This window comes from Nothoprocta perdicaria, unplaced genomic scaffold (assembly GCF_003342845.1).
Source record: "Nothoprocta perdicaria isolate Ctin4 unplaced genomic scaffold, notPer1 scaffold_6, whole genome shotgun sequence".
Taxonomy (NCBI): Eukaryota; Metazoa; Chordata; class Aves; order Tinamiformes; family Tinamidae; genus Nothoprocta; species Nothoprocta perdicaria.
In genome coordinates, this window is record NW_020455865.1 from 9,075,993 (window position 1) to 9,095,759 (window position 19,767).

General features: G+C 49.7%; 1 protein-coding gene across 4 annotated transcripts in view; it reads left to right on the plus strand.

The window, feature by feature from the left end:
- ZNF618 (zinc finger protein 618) overlaps window positions 1–19,767 on the plus strand; it is a 118,202-nt gene that overhangs the window by 79,952 nt on the left and 18,483 nt on the right. For 2 of the 4 annotated variants that reach the window (XM_026049520.1, XM_026049519.1), the window contains 7 exons: window positions 2,747–2,836; window positions 4,107–4,142; window positions 4,912–4,989; window positions 5,993–6,082; window positions 12,990–13,178; window positions 16,238–16,321; window positions 17,477–17,533. In XM_026049520.1, coding sequence (XP_025905305.1) covers window positions 2,747–2,836; window positions 4,107–4,142; window positions 4,912–4,989; window positions 5,993–6,082; window positions 12,990–13,178; window positions 16,238–16,321; window positions 17,477–17,533 — 624 coding nt within the window. The remainder of the gene's footprint in view (window positions 1–2,746; window positions 2,837–4,106; window positions 4,143–4,911; window positions 4,990–5,992; window positions 6,083–12,989; window positions 13,179–16,237; window positions 16,322–17,476; window positions 17,534–19,767) is intronic. The other 2 variants (XM_026049517.1, XM_026049518.1) reach the window with 2 other exon arrangements.

Consider the following 19,767-nt stretch of genomic DNA (forward strand, 5'->3'; position numbering starts at 1 on the left):
TAAGCAAAATGGGCGAAAAACCTTCCAACCTCTGTGCAGTTATTTCTTGGGGTACTTTGGTTTAGTTTTGGTCAAGTCTTCATGCGTACTGAGCACTTCTCTTCCAAATGACCATTGTGTTAGCTTGCTTTCTCCCATGGAGGTGCTGAAAGTGGTTGATATTTCATTCTCCTTTGAAGAATTAGCCTTCGGCTTAGACTACAACTTATCCACCCAGCTCATTATGCTTGAAAAACAAAGCTGCATTCTTTTGAGGATGCCCAGTAACATGGTGCCGATTGCTGGTGGCATGGTACAAGATTGGTTGTATTTTTCCACAGCAGGTACGCAGATACTCACAGGCAAAAATAAGATTCTGTGGTTGAAAGGCTGCTGCGTAGGACCAGAGATTTAATGCTGTTATGTGACCCCAGAAGCAGAGTGCGTCAGGTTATCCAGTCGTTAGGAGTGACACGTTGGCATCTTCGCAGGACACACCAGTGTTCTCATCGCTTGAACGTTCTGGCGCTGGCGTTTTGCTCATCTTCCTTCTCTTTCTTCGGCGGTGCCTGGCTGAGCAGAGAATCCTATTTGTCTGGCCGTGCAGACCTGGTTCCTGCCTCACTTACTCAGCCCAGACTTCTCAGAAATTCCTTCGATGTAGGTCAGCGCTGCTGTGCGCTGATAAGTCACAGGCATTTTCCTGGTGGCAGAGGTAGAGTTCTGGTGCCCAGCTGTTTAACACTTACTGTGTTTGGTGTTTTCTGTTAGAGACCATAGCTTCTCCTGCCACTCTATCTAACGGAATAAAAGGGTGGAAATTGATTCTTCGTTTAGTGTTGAAGCTGTTGCTGATGGATTGCGGTGATGAGCCCAAGCGAGCTTTTAGCCTGTGCTGATGCGTGTTAGTTTAAAATAGTTATTTCTTTAATAAATGAAATTATTGACAAGCAAAATAAAAGCTTGCTTAATGTGCTGTTCTGGTGTGTGTGAACGCACAAGTGGAAGAGCTGAAAACAAACAAGCTTTAACTTTGTTAATTGGCTGGTTACACAAACGCAAACAACTGGGACGCTGCAACTTGCTGAAAAGCAGCTCGGCTGTGGAGGAGCAGGAATTTTTCTTACCCTCCTGGCTCCCTCCTGCTCCAAGGTAAAACACACTAGGTTAAGATGCTTTACAGCTATGCAAGTTTGATGTCTTTTACTTTATGGCTGCAATAGCCTTGTGGCCAGCTGGCAAGCAAAGCAGGGCCCATTGCAGCACGTGCCTGCTTACGGAGCCAGTCTGAACGGCAAGGCCCACGTCAGCCGTGGAAGAGGGGAGGATCACCGTGCTGGCAGGTAAAGGTGCTCTTAGATTGGGGCACCCAGGCTCAGGTTTTCCTCTGACTGTGCAGTGTGAACTGCGCCTAGGTCATTCCCGGCCCCCTGTCAGACCCGGAGAGTTCACGGACAGCTCGAGGTTTTGGCATCAGCCGGTCCTGCCGCTCTGATGGCGCCACCAGCCGCGTCGCCCAGGGCAGAAGCCCGAGCGTCGCCTGGGTCTCTCCTCCCCTGCAGTGCCGCAGCTCAGGCCAGATTGTGTTCCCTGGAAAGTCCGAGCCACGCCAGCCGCGTCTCCCTGCCGCTTCCCCGCGGATCTGCTCAGAGGTAGTTCTCCTGACACAGCAGATCTAGTAAGAATAAAAAGCAACATGACTAACATCACAAAACTCGCTACACCTGCTCCGAAGATTACTTAAGAGATGGCACTGTTAGAGCTACAGGGGGAATAAAACTCTTCCTGGAGGTGTTTTGGGCTTGTCGTCCTTCCAAAACGGACAGCGTTTGTACTGGTGTGTGTCAGTCTCCCTCGTGGTGAGTTCCAGTCATACCAGACAGGGAGTCCCAAGTCTCCCAACGCCGTGTGTTTCTGTGAGTGTGGTGACTGTCGGCATCTAGGCAGAGAAGAGGGTCCTGGGGAGCGTTCCCGAGGAAGGGCAGCCTGCATTTATCTCCTGACTGGAAACAGATGTGTTGGGGCTGTGGAACCACAGAGAACATGGGCTGTTGGGTGGGCAGCTGGAGCAGGAGGGACACGGGAAGGAGCTGGTGCATCTGGAAGAATGCAGGATTCAGTGGGGAGTGAAGAGAGGGGCCACGTGGCTGTGGGGAAGGGCATTTGCTCTTGCTGGGGTAACAGGAGCGAGGCCTGGGGTACAGATCTGTGTGAGACCAGCTTGGTACCTGCTCCACATGTGCTGGAGTGTTGCTTGGGTTCGGGTTTGGTGCAGTTCGGCTCTACGTGATCCGTGTAACCCCCATGATCCACATGACTGTGCGTTGGTGGCTGTACTGAGCGATTAGGAAGCAGCAGGAGTGAGAACCAAGTACGGAGGAGCAAGCAGCCGCATCCAGTCCCTGCCTTAGCTCTGGTTTACAACTTTGCCCCTTAGCAGCTCAACTCCTGGCGCTGGGTTGAGTTCTGCCACTTCCCCCCATCCCGACCAGCACTTTCACACCGTAGTCCTGAGCTTCCCAGCGCGTTTTTGGAGGCAGCTGCCGGCTTGGTGCCTTCAGCCCCACACAGTTTCCTATCAGCTGTGGAACAGGGCTGTCCGTCTGTGAAACAAGGCATTGGGAGGCGCTTGGGGCTGTGCTGGGGTTGATCCCGAGCGGCACGAGTGCCTGAGGGGCGTGAGGGAGCGCGGGAAGGGCTGGCGCGGGCCGCGGCGCTCGCCGGGCGCCTCGCCGTTTCTAAAGGGCCTGTTTTCTTCTTCCTACAGACAACTTTAGGTACACGTGTGACATTTGTGGGAAAAAGTATAAATATTATAGCTGCTTCCAGGAGCACAGAGACCTGCACGCCGTGGATGGTGAGTAGCGTTCCGAGGCCGGTCGCGTTGGCGTGAGGAGCTCCGGGAAGGCCGAGCGGGGCCCGCGGGCGCCGGCCCCCCGGGCGGCCGCCCTTGGTTCCCTGCGTGCGCGTCCGAGCGGCGCCCGCTGCCGGGGCAGCGCAAGGCCCGGCCTTGCAGGCCGCCGCTCGGGTTAAGACTCGTGCCTCTCTTGGACGTGCTGGAGCTGAACGCCTCAAGATAATAAACTGTCCGTCCAGCTAGAGGCTGGGCAAGGTTTGGTGGTGCTTTGGTTTCTGACTTCACGGGCTTGTTTCTAAGGTGCTCTTCAGAGCTGAGCAATTCCTCCATTCTCGGTAAGCGCTGTGGTAGGGAGCCCGTAGAATTGTCAGGAGCCGACAGGCCGGTTTTTCCCACGTGAGATAGATGTGCGTTAGGCTGGTGGCACTTGGACAGGAGCAGACAGCCCGCTCCAGAAGCAGCACGATGCTTTTTTTCCCCCAAAGCAGGGGGAATATTAGGAGCAGGAGGACTCCCTGTGTTTGGCTTGCCCCCATCTGCTCACTGGGCAGCCGAAGGCTTGTGATGCTGCGAGCCCTGGCAGTGCCCGCGACCAGGCCGTCGGGCAGCCGCTTACATGGCCACAGCGGGAGGCCTGCTGGAGTTTCAGCTCCGGCTGCCTGCACAGCAGAAGGTTTGGAGTGGCCGGAGCCTCTTGGCAAAGCCCACGTTTTTCATGCTAAGTGTTGTCCAGAAAGGTTTGCTGGTTTTAACTGGAATGTATGGCTAAATAAACCTGCTCTGAGTACAGCTGACAAGCCCTTGCAGTCTCCATTGCCAGCTCCCTCCCTCCTGTCAAAATGAAGTTACTGGGACTCGAGGTCTGCGAGAGGGGAAGTGTCTGCTCCTCTCTGAGACGTGTCCTGGTGGCCACGGCCCAGGGGGCTCAGCCTGGGGCTGTGAGAGGGCGGCAGGCGCCGCTCGCGCCCCGCAGAGCCGCTCGTGGCGTGGCTGCTCCAAGGGCTCTGTGCGGCTCAGCCCGCCCGGCGCAGGGACGGGCTCAGCCGGCCGCGCACGGGGCCGCGTCGTGCGCGGGCGGGCGAAGGCCTGGAGGGTCTGCGTGTGGTAGGGCTGGGCACTCACCCGGGTCCTGCTGGGTGCTGCTGGGAAGAGGAGGGACTGGGGACTCACATGTGCTAAAGCAGTGTGAAATGCAGGAGGAAAACAAGGCCATTTAAGAGGACTTAATTTTTGTTTTGTTTCTTCCCCTCCTTCTTCTATTCTGTGTTAGTTTTTAGTGTGGAAGGGGCCCCAGAAAACCGGGCAGGTAAGCTGAGATCCTTCATGTGCTTTATTTCACCAACCTTTTCCAGCATTCAGTAGTTGAGGCACAACAGGCCCCATTCCACGTTTGCAGGAGTTGAGGAAGTTTCCTCCCTGATTCCAGGGAGAGAGGAGCATCCCCTGTCCCTCCCCAGCACGGACAGCCAGCAGGTTGATGCCCAGCCCTCCTAGATACCAGGCTTCTGTTGTCCATCCCACTGATCAGGCTTCTGCAAATCAGAGCAGCAGGCGTTTCATGTGTCTGGTGAAGTAGTGCATTGCCCAAGGCATAAACTAAATGATTTTACCAAAAGGGGTGGGTTCTGATTTGCTGCTGGCGTTGCTGTTAGGTGGCGGAATGTCACTGATCAGTGTTTGCTCGCAGCCTTGCTTGCCAGCCACATTGCCAGGCCCGCTCTCAGAGTAGCATCTTTAGGTGGGAAATGCACTAGAAGAAAATCAGAGAATAGGAGTGAGGCTTTGAAATGTGTTTCTTCAGTCTTCCTCATTTTTTATGTTTCTTCTTGAACATTAATTGCCTGCAAGGCACGTTATTGGGCTGGGGAGGGGTGGTGGGCTGCCTTCCTGGGGCACCTGAGGAGGAGGAGGAGGAGGGACAGGTCAGAGCAGGCGCTGGGTTTGCAATTCATGCCTTGAAATCTTGTTACAGACTGAAATGTCATTAAACCTGCAGGAGCATTCAGTGCCCAGGCAGCTGTAGAAGGAAAACCTGGGGGTGTTGTCAGCTCTTTGCTGGTTCTGTTCTCTTGCAGACCCCTACGACCAGGCCGTCATAGCAGCCGACGAAGTGAAGGAGGAGGAGCCGGAGCCGTTTCAGAAGATTGGTCCAAGTATGAGTTGTTCCACAGCTTCCAAATTTCAATAAGCAGCACGCAGAGTTTCCAGTCTGGCACTTGCTGGAGAGTCTCCGTGAAAACCAGAGAGCTGCATTTTGCAGGGGTGCTCTAGGATACGTCTACGTTCAAATGAACATTAAACAGCAGCAGCCTGGCCCTAAGAAATGCAGCTTGTGGTGTTTTCTGCACAAGAGCTCTGCCAAGAGAAGAGGGGAGAGGCTCAGGAGAAAAGCGAATTGGCAGCAGTTAGAGGGGTCTGGAGATGTGCAGGCAGAGCTGAGCGGTGACTGCCTGCACACCATCTGTGGTGCGTTCTCCAAACAGAACAGCGAAACAATGGAAGGCCCAGGCTTTTCCCAGGCACCTCTCTGAAATCCCTTCCGTTCTGGAAACCCTAGGTTGATTAAAACCCTGGGTTTTGCTTGGGTTTGCACCTTGCGGTTGGTTCTGTGGCAGCGCCTGGCTGTATCGCTGCAGTATTTCAAGCACCCCCGCCCCGCCGCAGGAATTAGCACGGTTGTTGCAGGAAAGCCCTTCCTTCTGCAAGAGAAATCTGCAGTTCTGATCTAAAAGTTCTGTAATTAAGATTCAAAGTTAACAATTCTGCTTCGTGATTTAATTGTCCCTGTGGTCCATCACCACTCGCTATCTGCAGCCAGAAGATATGACCTTGTTATGTGTGATACAGACTTTATAAGTGGATCTTATCCTTGTTTTGCACACTCTGATTTTGGGACGGCCTCTGTAACTTGTTGAGTTCTACTGCAGTTTTTATACTGTCTGTCAGTCTGGACATTGGTTTAAATTATTTCATCTGCTAGGGAAAAGGATGGGTGAATTATAGGGTGGAGAAGGTCCCAGTGCTGGGGGGAGGCTTTTGTGTGTCTGTCAGCTGGCCAGTTCCTGTGTTAGAAGTCAGAAAGTCGATGGCTGTGTGAGAGAATACTGCCCTCCCTTCTGATTTTCATTTTGTTTCCTTTTAATTTCATCTTCACAGAAACTGGCAATTACACCTGTGAATTCTGTGGCAAGCAGTACAAATACTACACTCCCTACCAAGAACATGTGGCACTGCATGCACCTATTAGTGAGTATCCTCATGGAGATCTGTTTTGCTGTGAACTGTAATTTAGAGTGGTTGGTGAGAAACATAGGGGTTGCAGTAGAGATTATCCTTCCTCTGGATCCTTCCCTTGGCCTCTCTGTGGTTGCAGATGGTGGGCAGCAGATGATATCCTGAGAGGGCTTTGTAGCGCTAAGCTGGAATCTCCTCTTAGAGGGGCACTGCTCGTGTCAGCCAGGTCCCCACGGTCACTGAATTTTTAACAAAATCCATGTAATTCTTCACATCTTCCCCAGGGATTAGCTGTTTGATTTTGATACTTATCTAAAAATTCTCATACCTGAAGTGCATTTAGCAAAGCAGTACACAAACTTTATTCTAGATTCCCATGTATAATGAGTGAATATACATGCTAGAGGAGAAGCATCTTTCTTACAAGCTTCTGAGAAACTGTTGCAGCCAGTGAGTTCAAACTGGTTTTCAAAATCATGTAAATGACTGTGGCAGCTTGCTACTAAATCACAGGCAATGAAATATTTATTTCAGGGAGCTCGGGAAAAGGCAGTTCTCAGCATACCACACGACGCTGCGATCTGCACTCTGGAGGGATACTACGATCTGCACTCCCCAGACAAAGGGGAGCTTATAATGAGTGATTAAGTGTAATTCAGTGCAAAATTCTAGTGAAATATTGGAGAGGAGGCCTTGCTGCTTTCAGATGCTTTAAAAGTAAGCAGAGAAGTTCTTTGCGGCTGAACTTCTTGCTTCTTTCCTGGCATCCCCGTGTGCTGCGGTGCCATTTGAGGGCACGTGCCAGCGCGGCAGCCCTGCGCAGTTGGGGCTGCCCCTGTTGAGGCTGGTGACGAGGACGGAGGCGTTCAGCTCAGGGACCTTCTTCAGCTGCTCACCCACAGCCGGCAGAGGGAGCACATGCTCCTCCCGCACCAAGTCAGTCAGTTAGCTTGTATTACAATAAGGCAGTTCGGGTTCCACAAATAAACTAGGAACATTGCCCACCAGACCATCGCTTTTAAGGCAGCCAGGCATTGGTGGCTCCTCACAGCCCCCATGCAAGTTCTCTGGAGCATGGAGATGAACTGGGAGGATGGCAGAAGGTGCAGGGAACAGATTGTCACCTTTGTCACTACCATCAGACTTAATCTTCCTATCTCCCATTTATCCAAGGGAACTGAGTCAATGTCTATGAGCACACGTGTTGCAGTCATTCCTAAACATCCTTGCGCCCTCACCCTCCACTTCTCATTGTAGACAGTGTTCTTAATGCAGGTGTTTGCAGGGCCTGAGAAAACCTGGTGGTGGTGACCAACAGTAGGTCAATCACCTAATAAAGATGGACCCTCAAACACCTGGGCTGTGGTGACTTTAGCCCAACCCTGTGCAGATGATGAAGGGGCTTTGGCATTTGTATAGCTAAGGAACAGTGTGTTGTGAGGAGCAACCATGTAATCTCTGCTCAGCAAGAACAGGTTCCCATCTTCCCAGTATGTCTCATTTCCAGAGGATTTATCGCTGAGGATCTATCTCTCCACCCTCGCAAGCACCTGCAGTAGGTTGCAGCTGCTGGTTCCAGCCTCGATTATCCAGCATTTAAAACAAACAAACAAACAAACAAAACTAGTCTTCTGTGAGAGTTACTTGCCTGAAGATACTCAGATGGGTCTGATTGCAGACACAGAAGGACCATGCAGACACTGCCCTTCATCCTGCACAGAGTAGCCTGGCTCATCTGCCCAGCATGAGCCCAAGGGCCCACTCTTTGGCTGCTGGAGGCCTGTGTTTAGGGCAGTCTGAGACTACCATGTGTGGAAGGCAGAAAGCCATTTCACTGGGTAAGGGAAAGCTGCTGAGTAAGGGAAACCTGGGCCCTACGGAGAGGTTAAGGAGTCAGGACCTCCTCCCCTGTTGTGGGATCTGTCACGCAGGAAGCTGGATTCTCCAGTAGCCATCAGTTTTGGAGGAGGAGGAGGAGGCAGGTTGTTGAAGATGGGGATCTTGAATGGAGGTTGAATGGAAGCCATTCTTACACTGTGGTTTCTGCACTGGCCGTTGCTAAAGAGAAGAGATCTCTCCACTGCATGGCTGAGCCAGCACTCCCTGAGAGAACGTGTGCACAAGCCTTCCAGCCCCCCTGCAGCTGTGAAGACATTTCAGCTCTGCACAGTGGTTTCATAAGCGTCAGCCCTGTGCTCCATAGACAGCTTTCCCGTTTGTGCCCCCCTAGTTGCCATGACTGGTCAGGTTTATGATTTGCAGTGACAGATCACCAACCCTGGTGAGCAGAAGGGAGAGGGTTTGGTTAGCACGCAGGGCAAGCTGGTCAGAACACGCTGGCCTTACCACAGCTCACACTCTGCTCTTCCTATAACGCAAGGGATGAAATAAAGCTAAGACTGCTTTGACCCTGGCCCTATTTTTGTTACCAGGAGGCAAATGCTGCAACGTTAGCCTTAGTGGGAGAAGGTAAGGAAGGAGCTTCACCAGTTGCTGTTACCAATCCAGCTTTCTGGGTCTGTGTGCTCAAGTCTGTGCTCCAGAGTCTATCTTTCCAGTTTTCTGCAATAATAAATTCAAAATTACTGAACGAGGCTAAAAAAAAGAACTCATATTTTGCAAGGTTCATGGAGCCTTCCAGGATAATTTTTGGTCCATGCTGCTGGATATCTGCTCTCTGGAAAACAGATCTGCTCTGAGGGTCCCCGGAATTGTTAATGCCAAATGTCTCCTTCGAAAGTCATCCTTGGTTGGTGAGCTTTTGATCACGGCCACCAGAGGCTTGTTCGTCCTTTCAAAGAAGGGTGTTGGAGGCTTCTCCTGAGGAAGCCGGACCGTAGGCGTGTTCCCTGGTTGGACGTGAGCGCGGCCTGAGGCGGGAGCACGGGGACGGGGCCTGGCTGGTGGCAGCGGCGATGCTGGGACCTGCTCCTGGCTGCCGGGCCCTGGGAGCAGCCCGGCCTCGCAGCGCCCAAGGAGGAGCCCACCCAGCCCGGCTGAGCAGTTACCTTTTTTATCATGAAAGAAACCAAATAAGATTTTCCATCGAAGGTATTTAAGCACTCCCTGTGTTTCTTACGGCAGCGGCCGTGGTGGCTTTGCCCCTTAGCAGAAGGAAGGGATCCTTGTCGGATCCATTTCTCCCCGTTAGCAGAAGGGATCCTTGTCGGTATCGGGTCTCGTTTCAACTGCGAGTGCTGCCAGACTGAGAGGAGCACCGATCCCCGTCCCAGCTGGGTGGCTTTGCTTTGCTTCCTCACCTCAGTGAGTGAAATTTGTGATTAAGGGTGTTTTTCCCTGCTTTCTGATTCCCAGTGTCTTAGCAACAGGCCCCACTAGCAATAATTGTTGATATGTATAAAAAAGCACGTTAAGTATTTGATAGATTTGAGTACAGATCTTTCCTGCAGAAGCTCCTGTTAATAACAGAAGTGTTAGCTCAGTGTATTGAATTTCAGCCCACTGTTAAGTCATCTCTTTCTGTTACCTCATGAAAGGTAGTTCTTTTCCATAAACAAATAAATAAATCTTTCCAGACATGATGGTATAAGTCTTTCTGATCCATCCTGAGTTTTTTTCCAGCCATACTTCCTTCCCTTTTCTGACAAAATCTTTCTGAAAAAAAACCTTAATATTCAGATTCACCAGAGCTTTTACCTGGAATAAGCTAAGTCATAAAATTTTTTCCACTGTATTGTGCAGGGATTCATGCATCTCTTGGACATTGAAATGGCTGCCTGTGTCTCCTTCCTCATCAAAGCATGTCACACGTGGAGTTTGAATGTCTTACCAAAGCAAAAAAGCAAGAAGGGGCTGCTATGATATCTGGACATACTTGAATTCTAGATTATGGGATTGCCTTGATTTAACTGCTCAAGTTAGAACTAGGCTAGATAATCTCCAAAGGTCCCTTCCGTCCTCATCCATTCTGTACTTCTGTGAGGTGTGTGTTTTAGAGAGGCGTCCAATCTTGCTGTTAAGAGTGAGGGAAAATATCCCAGCCTGTTAGGTAGATTTGTAACCTTCCCTAAGTCAAAACTCAAAATACCTCGTTCCAACTTGGAGACGTTGGATCTTATTGCGACTTTGTCTGCTCGGTGAACGGAGTCCAGGTTACCAAAGTTCTGCCTTTGCTAGAGGTAGAGCTACCATCAAGTCACTCCACAGTGACTGTCTCCCAGTTAAGCACCTCGCCTTGCGCTGAGCGTCTTGGCGCTTCTGTTGGAACCTGTGGTGCTCTTGTCCTGTCTTTATCTTCTTGCCCTCTCCTTTGAATGTCCTGTTGTCTATTTAGGGGCTTTTAGAATGGCAGGAGCCAGCTAGATCCAGGGCAGGTGTGCAGGCTGCCGTCCACCGCACGGCAAATGCCAGGTTGTGTCCTGCTCCAGCAAGGAATCCCTCATCTTTTACATATCGTCTGTCTTCTTTAGCCCACCACATGCCACTTGGTGTGGCCCTAACACGGTGCACGCAGTTTAGCAAGTGACTGTAGATTATGCAGGGTGACTTATTATAAGTTATGCACTTGTCTTCCTAGCCTTGGGCTATTTAAAAGCATTTCATATGAAGATTGGGGTTTCCTCCAGGTTATTGATTTTTTAAAAAGAAGGTAAAGAATTGATCCTTCCCTAAAACTGACAAACAGCTAGATTTACTCTATTGCCCTTCCTTATCTGGTTAATGAGCCTTAACTGGAACAAATCTGAGATGCTTTCAAGAAAGTTAAAGAAATTCCATAACAACTGCTACAGGATCATCTGCTCATGATGCTGTCTCCAGTCGTACTTTCTGTTTGCAGATTGTAAGTTTTTTTAATAACCTTTCAGCAACTGAAAGTTTTTATTTGCAAAAGTACCTTGAACTTGGCCTTTCAAGACTAAGGCAGTGAGTTTCACAGTGAAGACTTACTTTCAAGGACAGAGGAGTTATGTGATCATCGCTATGTATGTTGCTTGGTCTTCAGAGATAATTTACTATCTGGTAAGCTAAAGACTAAAACACTTTCTTCAATAATTTTTTAGCATCCTCCAGACTCACAGGATTACTGTTCTTTTCATCCTGTCTGTCTTGGCTTGCTAGCTTGAACCTTGTTTTGTTGGATGGAGTATCTATGAACTTTGTGTCTGGAGAGGGATAGGAATAAAGTTGAGTCTGCTGCTGTATCACAAGTTTGATTCCAAACAGTCAGTCTGTTTATGTCAGATTCCAGCCATTTTTGTTTTCGAAGTATAGAGAAAAAATTATTTTTGGAGGTCTTCATAGTACTGAAATTTCACCCTTCCGATCTCCCAGAGACAGAACAGTGTCTGGCCTGCCGAGAATCTGAGATGACCTTGTGTGTCTGTGATGCTGTTGGCTGGTTGCTACTTCTCTTAGTTGGTGTAGATGAGCAGTAAAGCAGCAGTTTCCCTCTTGGGAAACTGGTTGTCATTTGTGCAGGAAATTGTCTTACCTGACTGCATATTTACTGCCAGTTTGGCAGCAACTGAAGGAAGATTATCCATGGGGACTGAGCTGATGCCTAGCAAGCAGGAGTAAGTCCCAACCCATTCAGCTGGCCAGACACCAAGCAGAGAAGTGTCTTGACTTAGACTACAGGAAAACCTGCTGTAGAAGAATCTGTCTAAGTATAGCAACATTCACTAGAAGTGGCATCTTGAGTCTGTATAACAGATCAAACAAAACAAGTACTGCTCTGAGTCTCTCTTTGCAGGATCCTTCGATTCGACCATCACCACTTTCAGTTGCTGCCGTTCACTGCTAGGGAAACATGGGAACAGGCCCAGGGGAGATCTAGAACCTCTCAGGATCTGCAGATGAGCAGTGCCAGTCCAGGTCACTTTTCTGCCCACCTGCTTCAGGACAGGTGCCTGGGCTGCTGCAGCAGCCCGTGATTGAGGATTGCTCAACGTGGATGAGTGTTTTGGCTTAGACCCTTCAGGTTTGGGCACTCCATAGAGTCACTTGGGCATGGACGTAGTCAACGGTAGTGAGCTTAGACTCTGAGTTAGGAGAACATTGCTTCTTAGTGCATCTCTGTGGCAGATGGTTGGAGTGGGACTTGTCTTTGGAAACTATATCCAAACTTCCATGAAGAGTCTTCATTCCACTGGAGAGTCTTCATTCCCCTTTGCATGTGTATGTGTGATTTATCACATTTTATTATACTGATTTTTTTATTAATCCATTCAGCCTGAACAAAGGAGTGTTCTCCCAGAAAGTTTTCGTACGACTTTTGGCATTGAAAATTCCTGGAAATTCGCCCTGCGCGTTTGCAGAGACCAAAATGCCTCCTTGTAGGTTGGGGTATGTTCAAAGAGCATAGCACAGCAATACTCAGAATTTCTCCATGACTTGCCAGCACTTGACGTGGGAGCCAAAAGACATCTCCTGACCTGTGGGATGGGACCTCTCCCTCATACTTCCCTCCCATTACCAACAACCCCCTTTTCCTTATATTAGGTTGCAGAGACAAGGAATGTAGCTAGAAATCTCTAGGACATATGTAAGGCTCAAGGATAAAAGATTTAACTTTTTCCCCCACTTAGAGCTCTTGAGTAGCACATTAGAAACCTGCTCTCTAGGCTCAGACTTTACTGAAGTAAAAGCAGAGCACAGAGGTGCAATAAACCCCAATCAGCTGGGATGCCTGGATGGATGGGGTGATTTTTGCTGGAGGAGAAGTGGGTTGGTCACGTGGCAGTTAAAGGTGTGGAGGGGAACTAATGAGCTTAGGAATCTGACCCTTTGGGTAGTGGGAAAACAATTTTGTTATATGAGATCGGTGGATGCCCAGTCGCTGCAGGTCCCCGTGCAAGGGATCCGTGAGCATGGATGTTAGAAAGCAATCCTCCCAGAAGACCCACGGGCTGGGAGCTGACTGACTGTCCAGGCACTAGTTCTGAGTGTTCATATCCAGAGTTCTCTCGATCTCCACTCTTCGTGGCAGTGAAGACACAGGCGAGCCAATCCAGCAAAAAAACACCGCCTTCACTAAACCGATGTTCCACCCTCCTGCACCGCACCCCCTCCGGTGTCCCACCGGCATCCCAATCCCAGATGTTCCGCGCTCCAAATTCTGGATCCCCAGGAAGCAAGGCCATCACAGGTACCAATTGCCTTTCTACCATCAACTTTCTTAACTGCTCAGTGTCCAGTCCTGCCCTGGGATGGCTTTTTGACCCTTCCTGGACTCAGTCTGCTCCATCCAAGACTGTCCCAGAAAAGCTATTCCCAGAAGCAGTTGAGGGGATTCTATCCTTTAACAAGGTACAAAACAAAATTTAAATCAACAGTAGGGTTTTAAAGCCTCTTCCCAGTGGCAAGTATTTTTTTAAAGCATCATACAAATGACAAGGCACAAAAGACCCTGTTTCAAATCCTGGTGTCACAAACTGAGGAGAGCTTGCTGTCCAAGACGGGCTTAGTGGCTTCTCAGGTATGGGGATTTTTGCATTTATTTCAGCTTTGTTTGGCTTGTGTATCTCACAGGTGCTTATTTCAGAGGTAGGTCTGTGCCTGGGGAAAGTCGAATGCAATGAAGTGCAGGTGTTTGCACGTTCCTCACAGGAAGCACCCAGAGATGAGATGGGCTCCAGCAGCAAAGTGAAGGGTGCAGGGCCGCTACAGAGGGGTCAGACAAGTGGAGTTGGAGTCGCTCCTCCCCATGTTCCCGCTCGTTCCTTCCAAACAAGATCAAACATATAATTTAAAAAAAATAGGGAAAAAAAGCGCAGTCAAAAATAATTATTAATAAATATAATGGGAGATGTACAGTTCATGTTAGCACACAACAGGGAAGAGTTTTCTCAAATCTGAGGGTTTGGTAGATATATATTCCATTTAATTCAGTGGAAGGAGTAGTTAATCAGATATTGTTTAGATGCCCCTGAAATGTCTCGCACGGACAGATGTGAGAAGCACCCATGGCTGTGGAGACAGAGACCGCAGCACTCTGAACAAGGGCATTTTTGGTTAGACCACATGCACATCTGCAGCTCCCAGATATTACAGTGAATAACCTGTCTTCCTATAGCTTGTGGGCCCTGAAATTCCATACTGTTATTGCAGCTCTTAAATAATCATTTTTCTTTATTTCTAATTTGAAGATCTCTCCAGTTCTATCAAGTTAGGAGTTCAAGCTGAGGAACTTTTTTCATTGTTTATCTAAACTTATGACAGCTTCTTCCCATTTCATGTCTCTTACACAAGCAGAAAGAGCCTAACCAGGAGTCTTCCTGGGTCAGAGGTCAGATTCATCCAAGCAATAACTGGGAGATGGTTTTTTTTGTAATGGGATATTTTTTTCCTACTTCTGTAATCAAAAAGTATATCAGTGCATTAAGTGTAAGTTAGACTTGTTCTCTCCCTGTATGAAGGAAGGAATCAGTGTGGTACTTCAGCCAGATACAGTGATCTTCAAGAAACTCTTTTTAGCCCCAGCGTCCTCCCATGTTTCCAGTAGCATCATCTCCGTGGTGTCTTTCAAGGCAGTGTTGTGCACAGATGCAGTTCGAGTGGCTTCGAGAATACAAGTGCATTGGCTGTAACACATATCGGAAGACAGTGTCCCGAGTGGATGCCTTCCTAGTGTCGCAGTCAGCGACGTTCCATGTGGGCCTGGGTAAACCCAAGGGTGGAGGAGCACCACTCTGCACAGCAGACATGCGCAGACGCCAGGCCGGCTGCTCCTGCCCTGCCCTGGGTGCCTAGGTTGGCTCTGCAGAGTGTTCAGACGCGTGCAGGAGGTCCAGATGGGAGGAGAGAGTGGTCTGCCTTGTGGAAGCTGCCCTTTCCTGGTAGGAAAACACAGGACAAGTCCAAGGACACTCGTTAGACCTGTTCCTAACTGCCAGACCAGCCAAATAAAAAGTTTTAGGAGATGGGGGAAAAAACACCATGGATTTTTTTTCCAAATATCTTTGGAGGTTTCCAGCTTGCTTTCCCTTGTGACATAAGCCAGGATTTGAACCCGGGTCTCCTGGGGGTGGGAAGGAAAGGACAGTTGAATCCCTTTTGCCACGGTCTCCTCTTCCCACTGTGCCATCTGGTTCACCAGTTGCTTAAGGCCTCTCATTGATAGCACTTATCTGTGGGAAGAGATGGGTGGGATAATGTGTCCTGCTCCTTTTCAGCCCTCTTTTATGTGATCTGCTTAACTCCTGAATTGATTATCAAGCCCTCATGTTTTCCCGTATTTTGGGAGGAAGCAGGAATGTAGTAGTTGGAGAATTTGAGGAGCCTCGTCATCACTGGAAGGGTTTGCCGGTCAGTGGATATTTCCACTGAGGCCTGACCAGGTTGCGTTCATGGCCCGGGAGCTTCATGCACCTCAGGGCTCTTGCAGCCAAAGGGAGATTCAGGGCCCTTATCCAGGCCATGCTTCATTGGAGGGGCTCTCGAGGCTGCAGGTGGCTGGGACCTCTCTGCGAATGTCCAGACAGAGCCCCTGGCTGCTTGGCAGTTCACAGAATTAAAACACTCATCTGAAACAGAGCTTCGGGGGAGTTCTATGTCACTGGCACTCGTGCATTGAGGATTTCTTTCTTCAGCCCCCCTTGCTGGACAACTTGGGCGTTGCTGAGCCCAGCAGAGCGCCGCTGGCAGCGGGCAGAGCAGGGCGGCCTGCCCGTAAGGCAGCGAGGAGGGCACAAGGGGCCGCGTTGGCCTTCCCGAGTCGTGCGCAGCCTGCAGAGCGCCGGCGACTGCTCCGCTCGGAGGCTTCGGGGAGGGTGTGTGGGAAGGGGGTGCTGGTGACCGGGATGCCGGGGAGAGCCGGCACAGCGGGACACTGGTGACACTCTAAATGAGCTGTGGTGAGGACCCGAGTCCCATCCACAGGCCTGTCCCCTGTGCCAGAGCATAGGAGGGGTTCCATAGGGTGTGTTTTGGTGGCCGGGAAGAAGCCGTGTCCCCTCTGGACTGGTGGTTCTGGGCTCCCTAGAGGTTAATCCAGGCCACCTCTGCCAGAAGGCACTGTAAAAAAATATCTGCATGTTATCCCTTCAATGAATCTGGCCCGTTTGCCTCCAGAATGAGAAATTTAGCCTTTCTACCGTGTTCAGGGTATACAATTATGTGGCATGGGAATGTGTTGTCTGCTTCCTGTTTGTGTGATTCTGTGTCCATTATTGACCAGTCACCGTCCATGCTTTGTTCTCCACCCAGCAGAAAGTGCTTTCAGCAGGAGAGTGGAAGGCAAAGGGCAGAACAACTTTGAAGAAACAAACAGCAGTTCTCAGAACTCCAGCGGTAAGTGTGGTCGTTCCCTCCTGCTGTTGCTTAGCACATCCCTCTGCAGGGCAGGATTCAGCTGCGACTGGTGGTGGTTTGTGTGTTGGGTGCTTTCTGCAAAGCTTGCAAGCTCCTCGCCTTCCTGGGGTATAGTCCTCTTTCCAATCCTCCCCCAATTTCTGGCACTCTGGAGCCTCCACGAACAGTGAGGTGGGGATGCTGCTCCTGAGGTCCAGGTACTTCAGCACAGTCGTTTTCCTGGAGAACAAAGATGCAGAAAAGGGGGAATATGGATGGAGATGAAGCTGTGCCCATTCTTTGTTCATCAGTGAAGTCCTTGTGAAGCAAAACAATTTTCAACAAGCAAGAGAATTTTGAGGACTATAAATAAAATAGCAATTTGCATCTTACAGTGATGCTGAATTGTGGTTGCGCTTCACTGTGAACAGAAATCCGGCTGCCTGTGAATTCACTCCAGGGAGGTCACAGTATGTCCGATGTGGCGAGGTGAGAGCAGAATAGATGTGCGAGAAGGAACTCAAATGTGCTTCACTTCCTGGGTTTCCTTTGAATTTACATCCAAGTGATAGTAACTGAACATAACCCCCCATTATAGACAGTTTTATTTAGGTATGGCATTTATAAAGCTTCCTTTGCAAGATCTTGCTTTCATCCCCTCCATGTATTTCCTTGCTTGCAAGTGGGACACTACCGCTGTTAAACTCCCTAATTGGAGTTTAACAGACATGCCAGATGTAATGGCCTTTCAGCATCTTCATGCAAAGGTCAGTCACATGCAAGCAGAAAAGGCTGCCTCCTTCCCTTGCCCTTTCAAGAGGACTAAAGCATGTGGTGTGCACAGTGCTGCGAGCTGGAATGGACGGGTAAGAGACAGAGCTGTGTTCTCCAGGAACTGCCAGGAGTTAGGAAGGAATTTACCCCCGCAGCAGGTTAAATGTCATGCATTTGGAGGGTTATATCCGCCTCTGGAGCACACGAGGCATCTTCTGGAACTGTCTAATAAAGGAATGGGATGGTGCTGGAAAACTCATGTGTGGTCTAGAGGAGTGGGAGATTCTGAAATGGGAAAAAAAGCTGTTTGTTACTAAAATACTGGGTAATGTGCAATGAGGATCGATCCTGTACTAATCCAAGCATTCACCACAATTGCAGCTATTCATTCGGGGACAGAAAAACCTAAAGAAAAGCGATGTAAGCAGAATCCATCAGGTGAGCTTGTCTCTGTTTCAGGCCCTTATACTCTGTGCTCCTGTTCCCTTTGGCAGAGCCTCTCCTCAGTGGGCCAAACCAGGCCGGTAGAAATGACAGAACAGGGACAGAGCTGGTGCTGTCACTCGCTGTTCTGAAAGCAGCCCCTGTTCCTCATGTCCTGTGTCTGTAGCATGCGTGGTTTGTGTGGAGGATTTCCGAGTGTTTAAGAGTTCATCTTTAAAAGGGTTCCTGACTGCTCTAGGAGCTGCTCTGTCGCCGCTTTAACCGCAGCGGCTTTGGGTTGTTCTTAGGCAGTGATGGAAGAAGGACAGAACCATCTTCCTTCGTATCAAACAGCTCGTCCCTAAAGCCAAGAAATCTGTGTTGAAAAACCTTCTGGCTGCAAACTTGCTGCTCTTTAGCTTTGCAGGTGGGAAGATGTATCTGTAGCATGGGAAGAGGGCCAAGAAAAAATAATACAAAAAAAGAATTGTCTATCATATATTGCCCAAGAATTTAGTTCTGCCTGAACATCTTTTAAATACTGACCCACGGTTGCTGTGACACAACTCACAGATCCTCCTTTCCATCTGCTTGTACCTGCTCACATCACGCTCATCCTTGTCCTGAATCAGTTTGTGTCTAACTTGCAAAATTTAAAACACACAAGAGTGAAAGCTCATGGTAAAAAACAAACCAAACGCAGAAATTTTTACAAATTAAGTCCTGACCTTCATATGCCTTGCTCATCATCTGCTATGGTTAGGAGTGGTTCTAGGCTTACCAGCATGGGTGCCAGGGCCTGCCAGGACATTGCAAGGTGCTCACCTGAACCTCTCTTTGAACTGGAAAACCTGAGGGCTGCTCAAGGCTTCTCTGGGAGGATTTGGGCCTTGGCTGGAAGCTCTTCCTTTCTGCATTAGGAAGCCAACACACTACTCAAAGCCAGACTGGTATGTGGGGATGTATAAAATTCTGGCCTTTCCCCATTCCCTTGTCTATCCCACATTCTGTTTTTTCCCCAGCCATGTGCTTTTCCCACCTTGACTCTTTCTTTCTTGTGCTGCTTCCTGTGTGTCCCATTCAGCGCTCTTCTTTCCAGCTCTTCCTCCCAGCCATCTCTTTTCTTTTATTTGTTTTCTCAGGTGTCAATGCAGATATTCTCATTGCCAGCAGCTTTAGTGACCGTCCTTGCATAGATGATACTGGTGACTAGAGAGGCCGTGGAAGTCTCTAAAGCCATCCTGGTGTTTATGTGTCTAAGCAGATAGCATCACTTTTAATGAATGTGTTCCTTAGCTCACCGTTTCCTCCTTTCCATGCCCGTGTTTCAGGGGTGGGTAACTCAGTGTCCTGTGCATGCCACAGGCTCTCAGGAGCTCTGGCTTCACTGTGGTGCTTCAGCCAGTAGGCACCAGCCAGGCAGCGAAGCAGCTGCTGACTGTGTGGTTGCAGCTGGCAGAGGAGCAGACCCTGCCATCCTCTCTACTCCCAAATGCTGCTGAGCACCAAACTCCTGCAGCTGTGGACACTGGTCCCTCGGTGGGGGAGTTGAATCACAGGTGGGCTGAGCCTGAGGGCTGCGTGGCTGCACTTGGATCCCGAGGAACATTTGCCTGATGTGGATGGGAGCTTGTAGTGACAGGCTCAGCTGTAGTGGTACTGAAGAAAGCAGCAGCATCTTTTGGTGCTGGATGGTGCTGGGCACGTCCTGCTCACTGTTTTTTCCCTCTTAAACACACGGGTTGATGTCTCCAGTGAGGAGGGAGGGCAGGCAGAGCAGGTCAGCAGCTGAGGTCACCTGAAGGAGACTTGGAAGCCCTGGAGGCTTATGTGGGAATGGGCAGCCACAAGCGAAGGTGATGGAATGAAGATCCCACACAACCCCACTCGGTGAGAGCGTGAGTGCAGATGGCCCCACTGTCGTTACCTGGGAACCCTGGGGTCTTCCTGCCCCTGCAACAACATCAAGATAGAATTTGTGTGGCTGTTGTGCTGGGCAAAGCACCATTTGGTGACTCAGCTTGAATCTGTCTGCTAGCAGAAAGGGCCGCCCCAGGGCTATGGGGTGGATGGAGAAGAGTGGATGCACAGAGTGGATGGAGAGGGACTGTTGAGCTGCCACCCATTCACACCCATTGTGTGAATGAGAGAGTCGCCTTGGTATTAACAGGCAAGAGGCTCTGCAACCCAGTAGTTTCCTTTTGATGAGACCTGTGAGTCGTGGACCTGTTTCCAGAGTGCTTTCAAAA